General features: G+C 63.7%; 2 protein-coding genes across 13 annotated transcripts in view; one reads left to right on the top strand and one right to left on the bottom strand.

Annotated features, from left to right (window-relative positions):
- Positions 1-326: 326 nt before the first annotated feature.
- Positions 327-20,488, top strand: KCNAB2 (potassium voltage-gated channel subfamily A regulatory beta subunit 2). 9 transcript variants are annotated; one of them, XM_064470167.1, is made up of 17 exons: positions 327-401; positions 6,950-7,068; positions 7,406-7,447; positions 15,400-15,443; positions 15,832-15,869; positions 16,073-16,152; positions 16,633-16,677; positions 16,845-16,889; positions 16,962-17,005; positions 17,109-17,195; positions 17,508-17,552; positions 18,391-18,476; positions 18,694-18,814; positions 18,981-19,075; positions 19,256-19,376; positions 19,457-19,545; positions 19,989-20,488. In XM_064470167.1, exons 2-17 carry the CDS (start codon positions 6,992-6,994, stop codon positions 20,076-20,078), a joined length of 1,149 nt encoding a protein of 382 aa, XP_064326237.1. In that variant the 5' UTR covers positions 327-401; positions 6,950-6,991; the 3' UTR covers positions 20,079-20,488. The 9 variants fall into 9 exon arrangements, with proteins under 9 accessions (XP_064326237.1, XP_064326239.1, XP_064326240.1 ...); XM_064470168.1 differs by lacking the exon at positions 327-401 and adding an exon at positions 3,185-3,208; XM_064470169.1 differs by lacking the exon at positions 7,406-7,447.
- Positions 20,489-22,924: 2,436 nt separating this feature from the next.
- CHD5 (chromodomain helicase DNA binding protein 5) overlaps positions 22,925-24,000 on the bottom strand; it is a 32,608-nt gene continuing 31,532 nt past the window's right edge. For all 4 annotated transcript variants that reach the window (XM_064470657.1, XM_064470659.1, XM_064470658.1 and 1 more), the window contains one exon: positions 22,925-23,748. The gene's annotated coding sequence lies outside the window, so the exon portion shown is untranslated. The remainder of the gene's footprint in view (positions 23,749-24,000) is intronic.

Raw genomic sequence — 24,000 nt, 5'->3', positions numbered from 1 at the left:
AGGGGAACACGGGACGGACGCGCCGCCTCCGCTCAGCACCCCGCAGTCCGCGCTCCCGCGCCCCCCATCCCCACCGGCGGGTAGCGAATTGGGGCCGCGGCGGGTCGATGCCGGGGCGAGGCGGCGGCAACGGAGGCCGTGTGTGTCCCCCCCTCTCCCCCCGCACGGGTGGTCGCGCCCGGCTCGGCATCGGGTTACTAGGGCGATGGTGCCGCACCGCGGGGGGCGGTGCCTCGCCGCCAGGCCTGACGGGCGCTACAGCCAATGGGAGAGTCACGGAGCGCCCGTCATTTGCATGCAGCGGGAGAGGCGGGCGGCGCTGCCAATGGGCGGCGGGGGGCGGGGCCTGCCCCCCACGAGGGCGCCGCGGCGGAGCGGTGGGAGCGGCGGACGGCGGGCAGGTGCGGGGGCGGCGGGGCCGGGATCGGGATCGGGACCGGGACCGGGACCGGGATCGGGATCGGGATCGGGATCGGGGCGGAGGGGGACAGGGACGGAGGGGGCGATGCTGGCGGCGATGGCGGAGCCGGGCACGGCCGCCGGCAGAGGTGCGGGCAGGCCACGCCGCCGCACTCCCGTCCCCGGCGCCGGGCCGGCGCTCCGGTACCGTGTGGCTCATAGCCCGGGAGCGGCGGGGAAGGATGCGCGGGGCAGCCGGTGCCCCTTTCCCGCGGAGGCTCGGATCCGCTCGTCGGCTGCGCCCCGGGCATCCTCGGAGCGCTGCCGGGCGTTACCGGGGAGCGGCAGCGCAGGCGCGGGCTCGGCGGGAGATGCTCGGGGCGCTGGATGCGGGGATGACGGATGCTTCTGAAAAGCCGTGGTTCTGTGCGCAAGCTTTCATGTTTCTTTTCCCTGGCGCCGGCTTTCCTCGTCCCCCCGGGACGTCCCCGCTCGCTCGGGGGGACCTCGCTCCCCCACCCGAACCCGCGCCGCGGGGACACCCGGGCCCTCGCCCCGCCGCCAGCTCCCTGCCGAGCAGGTCCCTTTCCCAGTCCAAGAAGCCCCACTCTGAGCGGGTCAGGTGGGGTTCGGCCACCCTTGTTTATTCCCCAGCAAGTCAAGGTAACCCTGAATTAATGCTCCGCTTGTGGGTGCCCCGTAGCGCGTCGACATCCCGCCGGGGAGAGGCAGGCACTTAAACCCCAATGACACGGCGTCCGGCCAAACCTGCAGGAGTATGTAAATGATGGTTTTTTCCCCAAAACATCTTCCCCTGTTTTGTAATCAGAGCCGCTTTGCAACAGCAGAGAAAAAATGGACACATTTTCTGCAGAAGCCGGTGGCTTCGTACACCGAAATGACACCTAGGGTCATTCGAAAGGAGGACCCTTCTCCCGCGCACTGCGGAGGATTCCCTGTCCTGCAACCCCGCCGCTGCCAGCGCCCCTTGGGCCTTCCTTCAGCTGTGTCCTAAATCCGTGGGTTTCTTTGGCTCACGAGCCCCTCTCCAGCCTCTACTTTTTAAGGCTGTTTTCCTTGCGATGGTGGAGCCCCATCAGTCCTGTGCCTGCTCAGCCAGCGGCCGGGACCCCGTGCTCTTGTGGTTGACGCAGGCATCCCAGGACTGTTCTCGCGGACGCCTCGGGCTCGTCCCGGTGCGAGCCCCTCTGTAGAAGAGCAGAGCCCGTCGCCGCCACCTTTGCACGGGTAGGGCATCAAGCCAGCTTTCCAAAAACCGCAGGTTTCTTCCAAAAGCATCGCTGGGAGCTGCAGCACTGTGTTGTGGGTGAGCGCAGGAGCAGGCAGGCTGGGTGATATATATCCTATATATTGCATATATATACATATTGCATATATGCAGTGATTCTCCGGCTGGTTACAAGAAATGCGTTTGCTCGCAGCTGCTAATGGAAGATACACAGGAGTTGTGTTATTTATTATTTTTTATTATTAATATTTGTATGAGGAGGGCAATGGGGCCAGCCGTTGCCTCCCCGCTCTTGGCGTGCAGGTCTGTGGGTCAGACGCGTGGCAGAGCGAGAGCAGAAAGCCTCAGCATGCGGTTTCCAGCATCTGCTGGAGAAGCAAAGACATGCTGGTGCTGGGGAGCGCTCCCTGAATGGGACGGGGTTGACGGCCTTCCCCGCCGTAGCGGAGCCGCCGCGGCACGGAAAGCAGGCAGCCTGCTGGGGTCATCTGCCCAGGCGGTGCCGAGCGGGTCCCCATCCGTGCCAGCCTGGTTCAGAGCAGGCAGCGTGCTTGCTGGCCCCGTCGGTGGCAGGACTGTGCCAAGAGGGCAGAGGAAGTGGCAGGATGCCACAGTGAGTCGGGACTCGGCGGGTGGAAAGGGACCGTGTTTTCCCAATTTATAAATGAAAAAAGCGCTGCTGCTGCACACTTCCGAAACCCTGACCCCTTTTTTCTGCCTTGGCCTCTGTTTTTCCTGCTAAATCCAGCCACTGGCCAGATCAGTGCTGTTACTGCTCCAGGATTACAGTGCCGTGCTGCCGCCGGGGACCAGCATGCTCCAATTACTGGGGTGTCTCTGAACCGCATGCTCTGGGGTAGTTGTTTTGCCCAAGATGGCCAAAAAGCAGAAGCCGCTGAGAAGGTGCAGTTGGCACGTGTGGAGGAGGACGGGTGGCCAGCTGGCGGGACAGGGCACCTGGGCGAGCCCCGGCGCTGGGAGGCAGCCCTGCAGCATCGCCTGCGGACACCCTTATTTCACATTTTAAGAAAAACACCTGGTGTGACTTAACAGCACCAGGCTCCTCGCAGGTGCTGGACAAGCCTCCTCTTGCCTGAGCTGCGCAGGGGTGGCTGGCGCCGGGTGGCAGCCGCTCGCTCGCCCACGCGCGCTGCCGCTGCCGGGCTGCGGCGCTGACATGGTTAAGGCATTGGCGGCGGGATCGGGAGCCGGGCGGCACGCTACAGCTGCACGCCACCGTGGAGCCAAACTTGCCGAGTCAGGATGTGAGAGCGGCAGGGACGGCTCTGCAGCATCCCTGGGTGCTGCCGCATCCCGGGGTGCGGAGGGCTCGGCTTCCCCTCCTCCGCCAGACACCTTTTCCCAGGGTGGGAAAACTCCCAGAGTGGGAATGGGGTAGGAGCTGGCACCCGCTGTGTTTGCCTCCGGCTGTCGCAGCTGCTCTGCACCGGCGCTGATTCCCAAAACCTGCAGAGCCTCCAGCTCTGCCGGCAGCTGGGCTTTTTGTCTCGGTTTTTTTTGCCCCCTGACCGCGCATCTCCATCAGAGCGCCGGTGCCAGGTAGGTGGGGCGCTGGGGTGGTCGGCGCCGCCGGCGGGTCTGCGGTGCCGTGTCGGTGGCTCGCCGTGCCTGGCTGGCAGCCATGGTGCAGCGGGGAGCCTTCCCGCCGGCTCGCTGGGGAAGGGGTGCACGGTGGGAGTGCGGCACATCGGGCACTTGGTGGCCTGACGGACCCCGTCGCTTTCGTGGTGGTGTACGTGACAGCGAAGCGGGAATAACCCCGTCTGACATGTCGCGTGTGGTTTTGGGCCGTGTCATTGACGCGGGGAGCCGAGCTTCAGCGCGCACAGCATGATCACGGGCAACCTCACGTGTCGCAGCTAAATCCCCAACGCCTGCCTTGTTCGTCAGCTTAACGACCGGCTTGTAAACATAGCCGAGCCCACCAGCCACGGTCAGAGAGAGCCCGCGCCGCGATGGCAGGCTGGTGCTTTGCAGCAGAGGCTTCCCCGGGCACAGGGAAGGGGCAGGGCTGCTGCTCTGCGGATCCCTGCAGTGCCAGTGCTGCGGGAGGGGGCCGGGAGCGGGCGGGGAGTGCACGGGACCCATGAACAGAGAGGTGGCGGCAGGAGGTGCCCGGTGAAAAGCCATTTGCAAGGCAGAGCAGGGCAGTGTGAGTAATTCTGCTAAAGTCACCTTTCCCGTGGCGTGTTGGGGGGGGGGGCTATTTGCTGAGGGTGCTGTTTGCAAACCTAGTAAAAAAAGGAGTAAAAATATGGCGACAGGTACCCAGAGTGGGGGCATGTTTGGCACTGTCTCCCCTGCATCCCTGACCTGAGCAGCTGGGAAGGACGCTGGGTGCCCGGGGCAGGGGTCCTGCAGCTCTCCCCACCTTAATACTTCGCCCTTGGGGGCTCAGGCTCATCAGTAGGTGTGGAAGCTTCATCCCTATATTCAAATTAATTCCACGTGCAGCTTTACCTCCTCTTGCTCTGACCGCGTGTTTGGGAGGCTGCGGGCCGCAGACCATCCCCCAGGCTGGCCCAGCAGAGCTTTAGCTCCCAGGGGCTTCCCGGCCATAAATCTCCCCAGTGCCCCCGCTCTCGCGCCCTGTCGTGCTGGCCAGGAATGGGAGCCGAGGCCAGTGGTAGCACAAGCTTTCGGGGCACCCTTGCACTCGGGCCCAAGGCACATCCCACAGAGGAAAACACTTTTCTTCCCTTTCCATGCATCACCCTGCAGAAACTCTTGCAGTCACGGGCTGGCAGCTGAGTTTTGCTGCGAGGAAGCTGAAGGTGCAGGATTGGTCTTGGGGAAGCACCAAACTGCCAGCATGGAGGGGGCCGGGCTTTTGGCAGCACCTTTGGCTTGGAGGACCCAGAAGGGCAGGTTGACACCAGGGGCCAGGATGCTCCGGCTCCTCGGGGCGCAGACCCTGCCCCATGTCCCTGCATCCAGTGGTGCTTCCTGGCAAAGTTTCTCCAATGCCGCTGGAGACTTGCCAGCCACCGCGTTCGGCCCCCCCAGCGTTACCACGAGGCTACGGACGAGGCACGTCAGGTCCTGCTGAAAATTGCGGCGAGCTGAGCCCTTCACACCACAAATCCCAGGACACATAAACAGAGCCAGTCCTAAGCCACGCAATAAGTTTGAGTCTCCGTTTGTGGCAGCGCAAGCAAGGCAGCTGCACGGCTGCCCCACTGCAGCTGGGGCAGGGGGGCTCCGGCTGTCCCTCCTGCAGGCGTCCCCCCAGCTCGCTTCAGCTTCGTTATACTGCCGCTAATTAAGTGACGCTGAGCGGGCATGAAGCCAGTTGCAGGAGCGCACGAGACAGTGCCTGTGCCAGTGGCTGCTGTTGAGCCTGTGTTGTTGCATGCAGCTGCCCGCGGCCAGGCAAGGGCTGCGGGATGGGGCCAAGGTGACATGAGCAGCCCCCCAGGAGAATCCAGGCGGTCACAGTGGCTTTGGGGGCTCGGCAGGGTCCAGCTCAGGGTGCACAGTGCAACGGCACAGGGCCATGGGGGAGCAGCTCCCTCCTGCCCGCTCAAAAATAAAGCAGGCTTTATTGAGCCTGCCTGACCTCTAGTCCTGGTGTGTCTGCGGCCAAAGGGAGCCGCGTTTCTGCAGCGCCTGGGGAGGAGGGAGATGGGGCTGCACCGGGGCTGCAGCGGGGCCGGGGGCTGCAGTAGGGCCAGGGACTGCGGTGGGCGGGCAGGCGGCTCCGCGGGGACGGGCTCGGCTGCCGCAGCCGCTGCCATTGGACCGCGTGGGCTGCAGGGGCTGCACCGGGATGCAGGCACGCTGGGCTGGGATGCTGGAGGGATGCAGGATGCAGGCACGCTGGGCTGGGATGCTGGAGGGATGCAGGATGCTGGGCCGGGATGCTGGAGGGATGCGGGATGCTGGAGGGATGCAGGATGCAGGCACGCTGGGCCGGGATGATGGAGGGATGCAGGATGCAGGCATGCTGGGCTGGGATGCTGGAGGGATGCAGGATGCTGGGCCGGGATGCTGGAGGGCTGCGGGATGCTGCAGGGATGCGGGATGCAGGCACGCTGGGCTGGGGTGGTGGAGGGATGCAGGAAGCTGGGCCAGGATGCTGGAGGGATGCGGGATGCTGGAGGGATGCAGGATGCAGGCATGCTGGGCCGGGATGATGGAGGGATGCGGGATGCTGGAGGGATGCAGGATGCAGGCATGCTGGGCCGGGATGATGGAGGGATGCGGGATGCTGGAGGGATGCGGGATGCAGGCATGCCCTGCTGGGATGCAGGCAGGATGCGATTTACAGGCTCACCGTGCTGGGGTGCAAGAGGGATGCAGGATGCAGGCATGCCGTGCCAGGATGCAGGCAGTATGCGTGCCAGGACATGAGCATGCTGTGCAAGGCTATGCTTCCGCTGTGCCAGGGCAGCTGGGGAAAGAGCCCAGAGATCTCTCAGTCCCAATCCAGGGAAAAGCAGCTCATGACCTGTGGCATAAAGATGGCATTTCATGAGCCTAAAGAAAAATGGGTTAAGTTTAAAAATTAGCCCCCTTTCTGTAGGGAAATGTGGTTTTCTTTGACACTGGAAACTGCTGATGGTGCTGCGGGATGGGGAGCATGAGCAGGACCACAGGTCCCTAGATAGTCAGGCCAGATGCCCCCCTGGCATGGGGATGGGGACAGGGAGGGGTCAGGGGTACCTGGGGACAAGCCCCCCCTTTCCCTCGTAGCTCCTGCACCCCTGCTCACACTGTCATGTCTGGGCTGCAGGAAAAGCCAAGCTCATTTCCTTTCCTTGGCTTGTCCCTTGCAGAGGGACCCTCTGGGGGCTGCTTATTGTTAAACACCAGCAAAATGTTTAATTTTTCGGGCCTGTGTTTCTTCACCGTTTCCTGATATGTTGTAAGACCTCCATGGTGCAGGTCGGTGCCTCGCTGCCGCAGCTGGGGTGCCCCGTGGCGTGCCCTGCTCGCCTCCCACGGGCAGCGACGCGGGCAGCGAGGTGGGCAGCGAGGCGGGCAGCAAGCAGCTCTGCTCTGCCTTCCCCGGGAGCCCCAGAAGTTTGGGGAGAGCAACCAAGTTGGGGAGTTGGCGGCACAGGGCAGGGGCGGGATGGGTTCGGGGTCAGCGGCGGGTCAGGGTGGGAGCCCTGGGGTCTGGGGCTGGCAGGGCTGCCGTGCCCTGCCTGCCACTGCCTGCGCCGCTGCCCACGCTGCACGCCCATCCGGCTCACAAGCTTCTGCAACAGGAAACGCCATCCTGCGCGCGACCCAAAAACCCCTGTTTCTTCCTCTTTTTCTCTTCCCCTGTGGCAGGGGTGAGGTGGTGAGCGGCTCCAGGGAGCCCAGGCTGGCTCCATGTATCCCGAATCCACCACTGACTCCCCGGCGCGACTCTCACTGCGGCAGACGGGCTCCCCAGGGATGATTTACAGGTAAGGGTGCGGGACGATGCTGGGGGGACCCTGCAGGGCTTCAAACCCGGGGCCACGGCACCGCGAAACCACCCCGGCATGCTTTGTGCAAAAGCTTACAGGACTGCAAAACCCCACATGGCAGCAGCAGCATTTTTGGGCGCTGATGCTTGCTACAGGAAGAGTGGGTATTTCCAGGGAGCATGCCAGTGCCCGCTGCACGGTGCCCCTCCACAATGTGGCACGGGTGGGCACCACAGACCCTTCCCACGGCCACCAGCTCTGCCGCTCGGTCCCACTCCACCTTTCTAATGGGGTTTGTGGCATCTTTCTTCTTTCTCCCCTTTGCTGTCGGAAGCGCGAGGTATGGGAGCCCCAAGCGCCAGCTCCAGTTCTACAGGTAACCCAGCCCTTCCCCCTCCCCAAAATCCCCCCCGGAAAGCAGACACGGACGAAGCCCTGGCGGCCCCTGCCCATGACCGGGTCGCTGCCGGCGCAGGCGCTGCCGGCACAGCGCTGCCCTGCCCACCATGCAGGGTTCCCTCCGTGCGGGGCGGGCATCACCGGCGTGGCACCGCGTCTTTGCCTGCTCGTGGGTTTGGCGGTGCGCCGTGGGGACCCTACGTCTGCGGCTGGGTAGGTGGGCGCCGTCCTCACTGGGCTCCCCAGGCAGCAGAGTGTGGGCAGGGGGCTACTGGGGGGCAGCTGCCACAGGGGTGCAGGGCTCAGCTCGGCTTGGGAGGAGCATCCCATGCCAGTGCTGCACCAGGAACAGCCCGCTGGCTTTTCCCAAGGGCAGCTCCAGGAACCCGGCCAGCCGCTCCACTGCTCCTTCCATTAAGGGAAGCGTCGTTAAGTGGTACAGAAGGCAACACTTTCCCCGCACCCTTTTACTGTCTGAAGTGAAGGTGGTACTTTTCCCCACACAATGTGCCAGCAGCCGCTTCGGTGCTCCCAGGGCCGCAGCAGCCCAGCGGCACCGGGCTGGGTCCGGCCCCGCAGCGATGGGGCAGGGGACGGGGGGCTGCCCCCAAGGGAGCTGTGGCCTCCCTGCTCCGTTCCCACATGTGGCAGGAGGAGGAGAGGCTGGCCGGCACCAGGGTGGCTTGGCGGCACTGCCCGCGTGCCTGTCCTGGCGATGCGCCGCCGCCAGCACTGCCGAGCCTGAGCCATCGGTGGGTTTTGGCACAGCGCGTGCCTGAACCACTGGACACATCTGGTGTGACAGGCTCCTGAGGCTGACAGGCAGGAGCCAGCTTGCCCGTAGGCTGCCTGCAGGCAGCTGCCACCGGTGGCTGTCACCAGCCCCGTTTTGGGGCTCCTGCCCGGAGGAGTCCCTGTTTCGGTGCTGCCACAGCCCAGCTCCAGCCCTGCCACCGTGGGGACCGCAGGAGGGCTGTGTTCACTGCAGGGGACCGGCTCAGCTCCCCGATGGTCCCCAGTGCCCCGTCTGTCCCCACCGCACCACGTGCCGATGGCACAGGACCTGTCGCTGCAGGGCGAGGGTCGGCTGCAGGCAGAGGCAGCGATGCCAGCATTGATAAAGCAGCGGCGCATCCCCAGGCTTTTAGCAAAGCGGCCATGAATAATTTAGCTCCCCTTCGCAAGGAAGAAAATCCCCTAATAGGGCTAATGGAGCGCGGCAAGAAAGCTGGGCTCTGGGGGGGCCCGTCGCAGCTGCCAATTGCTTTGGACGCCAAGCGCCGACACTCCCCTAATGCAAAAAAAACCCAGCAGCCGTGCATCTCTTATAGCTGCCCCGGGGCAGCCCGGCCACCCAGAGCTTTGCCGTTGGCGAGCAGCGTCCCCGGCACGCGGGTGAGTCGGGGCCGGCAGCGCGGGCAGCGAGCGGGGACGGGCACAGCCGGCAGTGCAGCCCACTGCGGGCAGCAGGGAGGATTTGCTGCACAGGGGAGCTCAGTATTTGGTGGCTAGGGGGAGGTTCCTTTGGTGTTTGGGGTCTTTTCGGTTTTAGGCAGGCTGTTGGTTGCCAACAAGCTCCCAGCTTGGCAAGACACCTTTCCAAGCAGCTACCCTGCGCACGCGACTGTCACCCACTTGTTGTGCCCCTGACACATGCTAACGGTCCCCTGTTACCCCGCAGAGCCTGTGTCCCATCCCCATCCGCGCTCCTTGCCTGCAAAACAGCCTCTCCTGCTTGGGCATGATGCTGTTTGGGCTTCAGCAGCTACTGCAGTCCCTGCTGCTTCTTATCCCTCGGGCAGCGTCAGGATTTCTGCTAACGAACGGCCCGTGGACAAACCCCCTGCCTCGACGCTCTCTCCACCGCCCCATAATGCTCAGCCAAAAATCAGGGAGGTGTTGAAAAGAGGCGGCCGGTGGATTCCCACCCTGTTCCTTAAGGCAGCCGAGACCAAAACCCCCGCTCCGCTTGCTGCAGCCATTTCACTGCAGCGCGGTGAAGCTGTAGAGGAGCAGTACAGCCAGCTCGCTTTTCTCGGCCACTATCGGGCAAGGGGATCCCACCTGGGGCGAGGGGGTCCTGCCAGGGACAATGGGATCCCCCCAGGGCTGGGTGCTGTGCCCGTGCCTGGCAGGAGCCGTGGCGCTGCCCTAATTAAAACAGCCAGCCACAGAGACAGGCTGGTGCTGACTCCTGACTCTGGCTTCGAGGCGTGACAGGAAGAGGAGGCTGGTGGCCAGGGTTCTGTTTGGCTTTGCTGCAGGAGAGGGGTCCCCTTTCCACACCTCCGTGTCCCAAGCCCTTGCTGCAGAGCAGGAGGAGGGCAGGAGGGTCTCCGGCAGTGCTGGGTATCACAGGAGCCCTCAGGGTTTCGGTCACCCTTTGCCAGCTCATGCTCCGTATCTACTGGGTTTTCTTCTTTTTTCTTGAGGTCTCAGCTCAATGGAAAGTCCACTTCGCTTTTGGCCACGGCTACCGTAAATTTGAGCTTTGCAGAGAATGAAAAAACCACTGGTGGGAGCCCGGCCGAGCCTGATGCCGGTGCAGCTCCGGCACGGTGCACTCCCAGCTCCCAGCGGCCACTCCGGCACCAGCGCTGCGGTTTTGGCCCTGGTCCCCGCTCCTTCTCTCAGAGTCTGAGTGCGAGGGATGCTGCAGAAAGCGGCAGGGAAATCGATGCCGGTGCCACCACCAGCGAGATCCCAGCTGTAGAGGCGGCGAGCACCTCCAGCGTGTCAGGAGCCCGCTCTGCAGCAGGCTATTTTCAGCAGCCCGCACCGGCTGGGAGGTCATGGCTGCGGGGAAGGTGTTGGCTGACGGCACGGGTTGCAGCAGCCTGCCGCAGGCACGGCAGCCTCCAGCGAGTGCCCGTGGTCCCTCTGCAGATGCCCACCCTCCCCAGAGCGCCCCATGGGGCCACCTTTCCCGTCCTGACCTCTCCCACCCACCGGCACGTGGTGCCGGAGTCTCACCAGCAGCGCTTGTGCCACCGCCTGCCCCACCCCAGCTGGCTCCCGGGGCCCACCGCGCCCCTCGCGGGGATGCCCACCAGTAGCAGCCCAGCGGGGGCGAGCTGGGAGGCAGCGCAGCCGGCACGCGTGCCAGGCTGCAGCAGCTCACCGCACTCGGGGCAGCTGTGGTGGGCACCCGCTGCAGCCCCAGCTGCCCAGCGCCGCCCAGCGCCACGTCCCTTCCCTGCCGCGCCACCACCCTCGCCCTTTCCTTCGCTCTTTGGCTCCCTCTCCAAGACTTCACTCCACTGAAGCGACTGGCTTTGCCAAGATCCCTGCTCTCGCCTCCCCACACCGCAGACCCACCACAGGTCCCGGCAAGGGCAGGGGCCGTCACTCCGGCATCGCGGCACGGGCGCTGGCAGGGCTCTGCCCCGAGCGGTGGCAGAGCCTGGCATCGCAGCAGGGCGCTTTCCCAGCTCTCTCCATAGCATCGCTGAGCGGTGGGCAGCGGGGCCGGCCCGCAGAGCTCGCGCTCGGGCGGCGGGATGCTCTCCATGACATACAGCGAGAGCCTGCGCAGCGTGGCCAGCCGGCACCACCCCGAGTGGGGGCTGCCACCGGCCCCCCGGCCGGCGGACGGGCTGGAGCTGCGGCGGCTGCGGGACGTGCGGGCAGCGGCACGGGCGAAGACACTGGAGGAGTTCCTGCGGATGCACGGTCTCTCCCTGGCCGACAGCACCGCCCGTGCCACCGGCATGAAGTACAGGTAAGGCAGTGCCGGCGTATGCCAGAGCAGCGACCGCGGTGAGGGCTCAGCGCGCCCGGCCCGAGATGCAGGGATGGAGCAGGGGATGCTGCTTAGTGCTGGTTTTACACCTCATTGGGGAAAAGCCTGGCCTGCGGGATTTCATCGGTTTCCCTGTGCCACACCAAGGTCAGGAGGAGCCGGCGCCCTTGCCACAAAAGGAGATTTCGCGTGGCGTGTGCGGCAGGTCAGCGTTGCTGCCTCTTGCTCGCTCGGTGATCTTTAATCTTCTCACTTGATTTTTCCCTTTGCTGATGGGAAGTTGCAAGTGCAAACACTCCGTGCTTTTAAAGATCGGGCAGTTGGAGCAAACAGCTACAGAGATGCTTTATCCATCTGACGAGCGTTCATTGCAGAGCTGGCGCTCCATGAATTTTGCATGTGGGTCCTGGGCATGGCACGAGGCGCCTCAGGATTTCAGCTGACTTTTGTCCTCGTTACCCACCCATGCCAGGGAGGGCACACCGGGCAGCCGGAGCCATCAGCTCCGGCTCTGAGGGCACGTGGCTGTGGTTCTCCCACCGTTTGTCTTCACACTGTCCCCAGCGTTGCAGGTGGGGCGATGGGCCAGGCACCCCCAATAACCCAGCTGGGGTACCGGGGCTGGGGCCAGTGGCTGTTGCCCCCTGTGGAAATGCAGGGGTGCCCCTCGCATCCCCCGCAGCGGTGAAGCCCCTGGGGGCCGGCAGCTCTGCCGGCTCCTGCCGCGCCGTGCCGTGCTGTGCCGCACCGCGGGTCAGGTTCCCCTCTGCTCATGATAACAGAGGTAGCATTTACACGGTGGCAAGAGCTCATTTAATATTCATGGAGTGGTTATTTATTGATGGGGAGAGGCTGGCACAGGCACCCCCATCGATGCTCCTTCGGGCGTGTGCCCGCTGCCCCCAAAATCTCTGGGGTTTCTCCTCCTCCGGGGAGCTGCGACTGCTGCCAGGTCCCCCTCGCTCGCCCCAGGGCCAGAGCCGCAGCTGGCGCCGGTGGGATTACCGGGCTAAGGAGCTTTGCGGCAGAGGGAAGCGGAGGAGATTACAAGATTTCTCATTAGGTTGGGACCGAACATGCGTAATTTCCCCCACAAGCCAAGCCCCGGCCCTGCTCCTTGCTCCTTACCCGGGGGGCACGGCCAGTGCGGGCAGCTGGCACGTGGCCCCGGCCACGAACTGGTGCTGTGGCACGGCCGGCTCGTGTCCCTCCTTCGTCAGGAGATGCTGGGCTGGGTTTCACCTCAATCCGCTTAGCTCGCACTGGGTGAAATTTGGGGGCCGCGCTGCTGGGGCCGCGGCCCCGAGGGGTACCACCGGTCCAGCTTCGGCAAACCGCCGGGCTTTGCCTCCAGGAGAGGCGGCGGCATCGCCACCGCCTGCGCTCTCGCCCCAGAACCGCGTCGCTGGCGATGTGTGTGCTCCTGCCGGGAGATTTTTGTTTCGGGCTTGCGTCCGCCTGAGAGGAGGGATGCTGCGAGGGAGCTGGGGCTGGAAGCGTTGCCCACGGGGGGGATGCCCGGCGGGGTGCAGGGCGGGGGGGGGGGTGTCCCTTTGGGGGGCACCCACTGTAACGCTCCCCTTCCTGCCCCCCAGCTGCCTGGGCACCGCTTCCTCGCTTCCTGAGCTCATCAAATATTGAGGGCAGGAGGGCTGACGGGAGCCAGCTCCGCGCCCGCCGCCTCGCAGCCCCCCGCCGTCACGTTGGCGGGGCGGCAGCGTGTGGGCGCGCGGGAGGAGCTCCCCGCCTCGCCCAGGGCGCCGGCTAAATTTAGGCAGCTGGCGCGGCTGCCCACCAGAGCAGCATGCAGGTCTCCTTTGTGTGCTCCGAGCACAGCATCAAGAGCCGGAGCGCGGAGGACCGGCTGAACCGTCAGAATGCCGGCAGCCCCAGCCTCGGCACCCGCGGCAAGTTCCGGGCGGTGGCCATGGTGGCCCGCAGCCTGGGGCAGCTCTCGGTGCAGAACGCCCCCTCCTCCAGCGAGTCCAGCGTCAAGCAGCCGGGGATGAAATACCGGTAGGAGACAGGCGCGCTGCTCGGGCAGGCAGATTTGCTGCCTGCTCGGCTGCTTTCTCTGTTCCTCATCAAGATTTAGGGGGCGGGAAGGGGGGTCTGGGGGGGCCAGGTGTGCTGCACTCCCCTAATCCCTGGCTTGCGTCCTGCTCCGTAGGTTTCTCTGTGCTCAAAGTGCTGACCACATGCCTCCGTCACCTTCTTCCTCACCTTTTGCTCCTGTCCCCTCTCGGCGCACATTTCATCCAGCCTTGCATAAAACCAGTGGGACGGGGTGGGGGCCAGGAACCCTAAAATTTGGGGTAGGATTAGTAGGATCCCCGGTGCCTGCCGAGCCAGGCAGGCTGCCAAGCTGGGGGGGTCTGAGAGTCGTGGCGCGCGTTAATCTGCGGGCTGCCATGGCATCCGTACGGCGCTGCCAGAGACTCGCTGCCCTGTGAAGCGGGCGCGGAGCTGCAAGCCAGAATTCATCCCTTGGCTGCCCGCGGCGGGTTTGGAAACGAAGGGCAGCGTGTGCGCCTTGTGCCCCCCAGCCAGCACCCGCTGGGTTAACGCGCTCCACGTGCCAGAGCGCGCTGGGGGGGTGAGCGTGCGCCCTGGCACAGGGCGGGGGGCTCCCTCGGGGATGAGCATGCATGCCACAGTCCAGCTGACAGCCGCTGCGTGCCCTCGCTGCAGCCCAGATGAGACCGGCATCGGGCTGCGAAGTGCGTCAGGCCAGCAGAGCACGGGAACGAGACGAGCCGTCACCCACCGTCACTGGCCAAATCAGCCAAGTCCCCTTGCCTGGGCCTGGGGTGACATGCGGTGGCACCCTCTGGGCTTGGTGCTGGTGCCCCACGATCATGTCCCCATCTGCACCAGGGGCCACCCTCTCCTGGGCGCTGGGTGAGCGGCTCGGGGCCCTGCCGGCAGCTCCGGGGGAGACCGGTGCACAGGGACGCTCCTTGCAAACAGGCGGGATGGGAAGGCCACGGCGCAGCATGGCGGGATGCTCCTTCCCGCAGCAGGGGCGGGAGCTTGGCCTCCCCCAGTATCTGCCAGCATCTCCGTTGGGCGACTGGGCAAGATGCTTTTGGGCAGGAAAGCCGGGAGCGGCGGGGCACTGCCAGTGCCCACCCACCCGGGAGGACCCCAGCAGTGCCCCCGCAGCCTGGAATGGCCGGGATGGGGCTGGTGGCGTCCCCTCCCCACCGCAACCCCATGGCAGGGCCTTGAGCTGCCCCACGGCCACAGCCTCTACTCGCCGTGAAACGCTCTAAAAATAACACAGGAGTCGGGGGGGAGCACCCGCGCCTCCAGATGTTGGGCAATAACCTGGCGGCGCGGAAGGAAGATGCCCCGATTCCCTGCCGCTGCGGTCGGGCCGCGGCTGCTCCCTGCCCGGCTCCCCGTGCCCGTGCCAGCGATGCCGGCGGTGGCGGTGCCTCCCGGTTGCTACGCGACACCCGTGCGGGCGAGCTGCCGTGGCTCACCTACACTTTATTTATTTTAACGCTCATTGCTCGAGCCTTTGTCATTTTTAACAAGAAACTGGCTCTCCATCACCACGGCGAAGGCGTCTGCCAGCCCGGCCCCCTTCCCCAAGCTGTTCTCTGGCGCCTTGTGCCAGGCGAATTTTCAGGGGTGCTCCATTTCTCCGGGACACTGGTCTGCTCCCGAGCACCCTCTCCCCGCGCAAGACCTGTGCTCCCCTGTGCCGCGCCACAGAGAACAGGCGCAGCTCATGCCACGTGTGGGATGCTCCAGGCCTGACCGCCGGCGTGCCATCTCCCCCTGCTCCTGCCCCATCCCCCCACGCCAGCGGCGCTGCCGCGGGAGCCGAACACCCCAGCCTCATCTCGGGAGACTCTGTAACCAGGTCGCTGCCCGCTGCCGCTCTCGATTACCCTGCCGGGCAATTATTTTGTGTGCGGGAACCAGCATTGCTGCGCCAGTGCCGGCCGTGCCGCCGGCGAGCCGTGGCGTGCCCAGCCTGGGGTGGCTTTTTAATCGGATGTGGCGGGGGGTGGCCCTTGCTGTGGGATGGTCCCAGGTGGGGATGGGGAGGGAGATGGGGACCAGGGATGGGGATAGGGACCGGCTCTGGGGACCACGACTCGCTGGCATGTGGATGCATGAGACGGCATTTCGGGGCTCTCTGGTGCCTTTCCTAACAGGTCTCTGTCTTCCAGGAACCTCGGGAAATCTGGGCTGCGCGTGTCCTGCCTGGGCCTGGGTAAGTGCTGGGGCTTTCCCTTGGCAGCTCCTCCCGCCCGCAGCTGCTGCCGGCGCTCCCCGGCGAGGGCAGCGCTCGCCTGCTCCAGCGATGCTTTGCGAAGGGAAGGAAAGGGTTTCCCTCTGGCCTGGCGGCGGTTTTGAGACGCGGCCCAGAAGTTGTCAAATTATTTTCTCTTTTTCTCCCCCGACATGATAGGAAGCGACCGGGCTGTGCTGGGAACGCCATGCTGCACGTGGCGGGGCCAACCGCGGCCGCCGCACGCCGGGGCTGTGCCAGGGGAGCCGGGGTGGGCGGCCGGGGGCTCGGGGCGGCGGCGGCGTTGGGTGCTCACCGTGCTCACCGTGCTCACCACATTCATCGCGCGCACACCCTCTCTCCTCCACAGGGACATGGGTGACTTTTGGCGGGCAAATCACAGATGAGGTAAGGATCGCGCCCCCTCGCCCTGTCCGTCCCTCCCCAGCCTTTCCCAAGCGAAATGGGGAACGGATGGGGCCGGCACACCCACGGGTGCTGGTCTCCGTGCATGTGGTGTGCTGGAGCTCGCCGGCGCTCACAAGCACGTGCCTCTGCGCTCCGGCTCTCGGCCACCCCCTTTGCTGACCCTCCCTGCTCTCACCTCACAGATGGCAGAGCAGCTGATGACTTTAGCCTACGACAACGGCATTAATCTCTTCGACACGGCAGAAGTCTACGCCGCTGGCAAGTAGGTACCCCATTTGGCAACCGAACAAGGGGCCTCACCGTGCGCCTCACACCTCCGGCGCCTCCGAACTGCGGCGGCCCTGGGAGTCTCCCAGGTTTGCCGGCAGCAAAGCAGCTGCCAGGATGGGTCTGCGAGCACTTGCTCGCACAGGGAGGATGGCTCGCGCGGTCCCGTGGCTGCCTGCGGCTGCCTGCGCCACATGGGCACAGCCACGCACCCTCCCCGGCGCGGCGAGCAGCGGCTGTGCCCGGGGCACGGTGCCCCAGAGGCATCGCAGCGTGCCCAAGCACATGCTTAAAAATAGCGAGCTCGCGTGTCGGGGAGCAGCGCGGCCCTGCTCGCTGCAGCCGGAGCGGGAAACAGCATCCCCGCAGCCACCGCGTTTGCCTCTTGGCCGGCCGGGGACTGGGGCCATCCCAGCCGGCTGCCACCGCTCCTCGTGGCCGGGGCGCCGGCAGCTGACGTTCCCTTCTCTTGTAGGGCCGAGGTCGTGCTGGGGAACATCATCAAGAAGAAGGGGTGGAGGTAAGCCGGACTTCATTCCTGTGCTGCAAAGCCATCGCCGCAGTGCTGATGGACCCGGGAAGGCTGGCAGAACAGCGCTGGGCATGAATGCACACAGGCAGGGAGCGGGCAGGACACGCAGGGCTTTGCGGGTGCCACCGCCGGTGACGCTCTCTTTTTCCCTGCAGACGGTCCAGCCTGGTCATCACCACCAAAATCTTCTGGGGAGGAAAGTAGGTAGCGCACCCACCCCGCGGCAGAGTGGCCGGAGCGCACCGGGCTCTCACCCACCTTTCCTTTTCCAGGGCCGAGACGGAGAGGGGCCTGTCCCGAAAGCACATCATAGAAGGTAGGGATGCTCACCGTGCGCTGCCGGCCTCGGTGCCAGGCTGTGCCTGCGCCGGCTGCTGGCACAGAGCCTGACGTGCCTCCCGGTCCCATCGGTGCGGCAGGTCTCAAGGCGTCGCTGGAGCGGCTGCAGCTGGAGTACGTGGATGTGGTATTCGCCAACCGTCCCGATCCCAACACGCCGATGGAAGGTGGGTGCCGTGCCGTGGCGCTGCGCTCCTCCCCACCGCCTTTCGTTGCCATTGCGGTTGGTTTGTGCCAGGCTTTTACTTCAAGGGCGTTTTCCCTTCCCGAGCAGAAACGGCCCCTCTGCCACTACGGTCAGCCCACACCGCGGTTAAGCTGCTGCCACCCCCAGCCCAGTGCCGGGACCCCCTCGGGCCGTGGCAGGGGCGGGTTGGTGGCACGGTGACAGGTCACTGCCCCTGTCCTGGCGAGCCACTCGCTCTGCTCTGCTAGCAGCGGCCAACTCCGCTCTCTCTCAATCTCTCTTCTATCACCAGGGGACCCATTTAGTTCCTCCAAGTCCAGGACTTTCATCGTAGAAGGTACTCCCTGCCCGCACTCTGCCCGCCGCCTGTGTCCCAGCGGCATTTCCTGGGGCAGAACCCCCACTCCTCTGAGATGTCCTTCCCTGCCCCCCCTGCCCCGAGCAAACCCCGCCATAAAATGCACAGGCAGCGGCAGCACAACAAAAACACCCCCCACCCCCTCAGACCCTCATGCAGTTAAAGGGGAAAAAAACCAAAGAGGCTCCCCAGGGTCCTTGCCATGGGGTACCCTTTGCAGCCGCGCCGGGGACCGCGACAGGGTCCCTCCTTGCCGGGGCAGCTGTGAGCATGCCAGGGCATGCGTCCAGCACCGGCCAGGTGAGCCTCACGCCCATTGCTCTCGCCGCTGCCCGCCTTTGGCTGCAGGAGCGTGCCTTGGCTTGGCCCCAGCCTGCATGGCTCAGGGCTGGCTCCCCCGAGACCACCCGCGCCCCTTGCACGGGGTCCGGGGTTCCCTCCCTCTCCTGGGTGTCAGTGCACGGGCAATGCTTCGGGTCCTTCCCCCCACAGCGGTGTCAAGCACAGGGCTGGCACTGGTACCCCGTGGGGCCGGTGCCAGGAGCCGAGCGGCTGCTCTCCGTGCTGGGAGAGCCCTGGCATCACCAGCGGCATGTCAGGGTCGGCTGTGGTCCCCAGAACGTCTCAAGCAACTGCTCCCTTGATCCCAGTCCTGCTCCTTCTCCAAAGCATCTTCCAGCCTCAACCCAGCTCCTGCCTCCCACCTCGGCATGGGGGAGTGGGAGGCCCACCAGCCATCAGCACGCTGCGAGCCCCCTCCTGCTGGCGCGGCACCCCGCTAACCCCCACCTGCCGCTCTCCCCTTCCCTCTCGGCAGAGACGGTGCGAGCCATGACCCACGTCATCAACCAGGGGATGGCCATGTACTGGGGGACCTCACGCTGGAGCTCCATGGAGATCATGGTAGGGGCCCGGGGGCGGCTGCGGCAGAGCACGCCCAGTGCCGCGGTGACGCTGATTTAATTAGACAGCAGCTGTCAGGAGCCAAGCGCTTGTAGATGTGCTTGGGCCTTAATTATTTTTCAGGGCAGCTCTCTGGGCTTGGCCGGGGAGGCTCGGGGGGGTCGGCAGGGGGCTCAGGGGGGACGGCGGGGCGCTGAGGGTCCTGGCCCTTTGGCAGGAGGCGTACTCGGTGGCCCGGCAGTTCAACCTGATCCCGCCGATCTGCGAGCAGGCTGAGTACCACATGTTCCAGCGGGAGAAGGTGGAGGTGCAGCTCCCTGAGCTCTTCCACAAGATAGGTACAGTGGCAGGCGTCCTGCCCCAGCTGCCCCTCCTCGCACGGTGCTCCCCAAAGCCTGGCACTGCCATGGCCAGGTGGGGCACAGCGCGTGTCCCCAGGGCCGGCCAGCCCGTGCTGTGGTGCTGGGGGGAGCGGCGTCACCCCCCACTCTGCTCTGCCCCCAGGCGTCGGAGCCATGACCTGGTCCCCGCTGGCCTGCGGCATCGTCTCGGGGAAGTACGACGGGGGGATCCCTCCCTACTCCCGCGCCTCACTGAAGGTGAGCCTGGCTGGGGCCAGGGGGGTCACAGCAAACGGGCAGAGCCGTGGGAGCGAAGCCAGGGGCATCGCAACGTCCCTGTGGGAGCAGGAGGTCCAGCAGCTGTGACCCGATGGGTCTGGGGAGGCGCATGGTCCTGACATGCCCCAATCCCACTGCGACACCCCTCCTGCCCCCCAGGGATACCAGTGGCTGAAGGACAAGATCCTGAGCGAGGAGGGCCGGCGGCAGCAGGCGAAACTGAAGGAGCTGCAGGCCATCGCCGAGCGCCTGGGCTGCACCCTGCCCCAGCTCGCCATCGGTAAGGGGGCTGGGAGGGCATAGGGGGGACACTGGGGGCGGCTGGACCACGCTCAGACTCTGCTCTCCCTCCTGCCCCAGCCTGGTGCCTGCGCAACGAAGGCGTCAGCTCCGTCCTGCTGGGTGCCTCCAACGCCGACCAGCTGATGGAGAACATTGGAGCAATACAGGTCAGCGCTCCCCGCCTCGTCGGCACGCCAGCAGCGCCCGCCGGGGGAGGCTTCGCCCTGGGGAAGGATGCAGACCCTGCTCACGGGGCTTTAACGGGGCAGCGCCTGCTGCGCGTGCTTTGCTGCTGCAGCGCTGCGATGCACACTCCTGCAACGCTCCCTACGGCAGCGCGCTGCGTAGGAAAAGGAGGTTGTGAACCTCACTCAAAGCAGAATTTATGGGTTTTGCTTGATCCAAAGCTGAGCAGCAGAGACGAGGCTTTGCTGGGCTGAGAAGGCAGAGTATGAGCCTAACCCAGGCTTTCCGTAACTGGGTCGCTCAGCCCGCAAGCCGGGGCTCGTAGCGTCGAGGTGGTGGGGTAGAGGTGGTGAGCGTGGCACAGCCACGTGCCGTCCACGGCTGCGTCCTCCTGACTCCCAGCCGCATTCCCCCTCCCCTGCAGGTCCTTCCGAAGCTGTCGTCTTCCATCGTCCACGAGATCGATAGCATCCTGGGCAACAAACCCTACAGCAAGAAGGACTACAGATCCTAAGCGCGCACCCAAGCGTGCCGCCCGCTGCACAGCCCTCGCCGCCCGTTCGCTTGCTTACGCTTTGTTGGAGCAAAGTGGAGAGTGTGGTTTGCACCGCGAGCCCAAGGCGCCGCGAGCGCCGAGAGCCAGTGCTCCACGCCCGCGCTGCCCCGGACCATCGTACCGCCGCCACCCGGCGTGGCTCTGGAGCGCAGGGACGGCCGCCGGCGGGGAGCGCGCCAGGGCGAGCCCCGAGCCGCCCGGCCGCCCTGCCCACAGCCACCGTGGGCGCCGCCGGCACGGCGCGGGGGCCTGTTGCATGCGTCGCGCCCGCCCGCCGCGCTGCTGGAGGTGGTGGGCGCGGGGGCGGGTGCGGGGGCGCGAGCGGGTGCTGTACGCCCACGAGGCCGACAACACGAAGCTGTTCCCCAGCCTGCGCCCCGGCCCCTCGCCTCTGCCCTGCCCGCGTTGCGGCAGCACCAGCGCCACGGGGGCTGCAGTCCCACGGGAGCACCTGCTCCCGCGGCAGGGGTGGGCGGCGCAGGCTCTGCCTCCCGAGGGGGTGGGGGGTGGGACGGGGGTGGCTGGGAGGGGGGCACACGTGTGGGTGGGGGGCAGCCCCCCGCGGCCACAGACACCCACATAGGGAGCCCGGGGTGCCCCTACCTGCCTCTGCCTGGGCTGAGCACAGGGCTCAAGGGAGGGGTGGGGGGGTGAGCGCGTGTGTGTGTGCATGAGTGTGCGACGCGTGTGTGCGCACGCAGACACGCACATATACACAAACGGATCTACATAGATCTGTACGCTTTATATACCCGTGTGCGTACATCTATAGGCGTAGCTAGAGGCAGCGGTGTAGGTGTAACACCGTACCTACACTTACACACAGACGTGTCCATATATGCACACACATATATAAACTACCACTGTGTATATACATACATACAGCTACAGCTGTATAGACAGACGTAGATCTACCTCAGCCTACATCCCTAGGGTTATACCTATCTTTATACAGATATCACCTCTTTCTATATCTCGATCGGTGTATGGAGAGACATATGCACACATCTCTAAAAATTACAGATATAATGCGTATACAAACACACAGGTGTGGACGTGCGTATTTGTGTAGATACATACATATATATCTATATAACTATATGTATATATCCATATATGTTGATATAGGGATATGTATGTATCCATGTAAATATATTTATAGAGTTACATATATATTTGTATGTATAGACGTACACATATAGGAAATTACAAATATATACGTGTGTATATACATATATATGTACAGATATATGTATATCAATACCTAGCTATGTAACTATATACTCATATCTGTACCTATATATATAAATGTATTGTAATATACATGGACATCTACATATCTGTAATTTAGATATAGGTACAGATCTCTCTCTGTATCGATGCGTACTCTCTCCCTCTGCAGAAGCAGCGTATCTTTGCCAATACCCATCTACGCCCATACATCTACACACATCCCTACACACACCCCCCCAGTAGAAAAACCACAAATGCGCGTACAAAACCCTAGCTCTAGGCCAGACGTATATGTGTGCATGTTTATCCACTACATAAGGAGATACAGCTACGCTTACATCCCTCCCGTAACGGGGGTGTGTATAAATACGGGGCGGGGGGAGCATGCGCCTACGCACCCACGCCCCGAGTCTCACCAACCCTACATTAAACACATCACAAATCTCTGTATATTTGTGTACACACCCACACCCCGTTAGATACATCCATTTATCTGTATCTATACCTACGCATCTTTACGTATCGATACCTATAGAACTACACAAGTTTGCATGCATAAACATATACTCATATATATAAAAAATTATATATGTGTGTATCTGCATATGTGTATACATACTATATATGTGTAGCCGTAGCTATACGCCTTTATCTGTAGCTATTTATATCTACAGTTATGTATAAACATACAAAAATATCCAATAGATATGTATGTATGCGTGTGGGTGTATGTATACACACAGGTCTATATACCTATATATCCATATGGAGATATAGATATGTAGAGATATATCCGTATCTATGTACGTATGTGTGTATATACACATATATAAGTTACAAATACATATTTATGTGCATTGATACATAGGTATATATACACATATGTATCTGTGTATATATACCTATGTAAATACATATCTATCCATACCTACATATATGTCTGCCTGTCTACGCATACCTTGCCTATATAAATACCCCTATATATTTACTTACATATGTGCATAAGCATATATGCGCACATGAACACACACGTATTAACACTAAATACATAAGCACGTGGATAAAAATATATAGATTTGAGTATATAGACACACCTGCATAGATAGAGCTGCACCTAAATACCCGCACCTTTAGCTAAACTCGGTGTCGATGCCTATTTATAGCTACGTATGCTCGTACGAGTATCTATACGCACACACCCCTCTAAAAATTGCTATTATGTGTATATGTACACGTGTCTGCATACAGATAGGACACATCTGTGCGTCTGTGGAGACATATGTAGGTCTATGGGCCTGCATGTGTGCGCGTGTACGGACACACAGGAAAACAGCGCCCTGCGTACACACAAATGCAGTCATCGACACGCACCCTCGCTCCTCTCCGGGCGCGTGCAGAGCGCGTGCGGGAGAGCCGGGGCTGGGGACGGGCCCTGCGGCTGCACGAGCACGCGTGTGCGCACGCGTGTGCCCAGCGTGCTGCGGGGGCCGGGACCCCCGCCCCCCGCCCCGCCCCGGCGCGCGCAGCCGCCCTCGCCCCCCCAGCCGCTCGCCCCGCCAGGCTCCCGCCGCTTCCTTCCGAAAGGATTTATTAAAACACAGAGAACAGAAACCGGGACACACAGAGTACGAAGTGAATGCGGGGGCGTTGCTTGCGGCTGCCGTCAGCCTCCGGCGAGAGGCCGCCACAGCCGCGCAGTCGGAGGCACCACGCTCGCAGGTGTCCCCGTCCCGGCTCTAGCTGTCCCCTCCCTCGCACCTGCATCGCCTCCACCCGCGTGCCCCAAGCGCAGCGCGCCGGGAGCCCCAGCCTCGCCGCGGCCCCGCTGCCGGGACAGCGCCAGGGCTCGCCGCGGCAGCGCCGGCACACGCCGATGCTGCCGCCGGGGCTGGGCGGGCAGGCTGCGGCGGCGGGTCCGGCAGCGGGGCTGGCAGCAGGCATGCACTTGCTCAAACACCACGAGGACGCAGAAATGGACCTTACAGGGAAGCGCGGGAGCCGGCTCAGCCCCGGACGGGCGCCCTGAAGCAGCCGGCCAGGAAGCAGGGCGCCCGCCAGCCTGCCCTCACACCCTACACGTGCCAATAAAACCAGACATAAATGCCGTGACTACCTCCCGTCTCGGCTTAGCCCACCTTGCCCAGACAAACTCTTCAAGTCTTCAATAAGAAAGTGCAAAAAATATACACGGAAATGAAACCCCCGCCCCAGCCACTCTGGGGATGGCGACGGGGTCACGTTGGTCGAAGCACACTTGAAGCGGGAGCGGGAGAGCCCGGCAGCACCGGCGGCAGCTCGTCTTCCACACAAGCAACACCGCTGCGCTTCCCCTGCCCTTCCTCCAGCGACAGGGTGGCTTTCGGCTGGGGGGCCGGGGAGCGGCCCCCGGGGGCTGCTGCAAGAAGAGGGGAGAGCCACCCATCAGCCGGGGTCCAGATCCTCCCCACACCAAACACGGGGCAGGGGGAACGTGCCGACCCCCCCGGGAAGAGCAGCCAGCTTGGATGTCTGGCGCCAGGGCTTTGGGAGTGATCCTGCCCCCGCTCCCACCTCTGCTGCCAGTACCCGCTGCGGCTGCACGAGCCAGAGGCCGCATCCAGACGCCGGCACCAGGGGAGGCAGCCCAGAGCGGAGCCCTTGACCAGCC

The sequence above is a fragment of the Phalacrocorax carbo genome, chromosome 20 (assembly GCF_963921805.1).
Source record: "Phalacrocorax carbo chromosome 20, bPhaCar2.1, whole genome shotgun sequence".
Lineage (NCBI taxonomy): Eukaryota > Metazoa > Chordata > Aves > Suliformes > Phalacrocoracidae > Phalacrocorax > Phalacrocorax carbo.
Note: the sequence above shows the minus strand (reverse complement) of the source record. Positions and strands in the feature narration are given on the sequence as shown.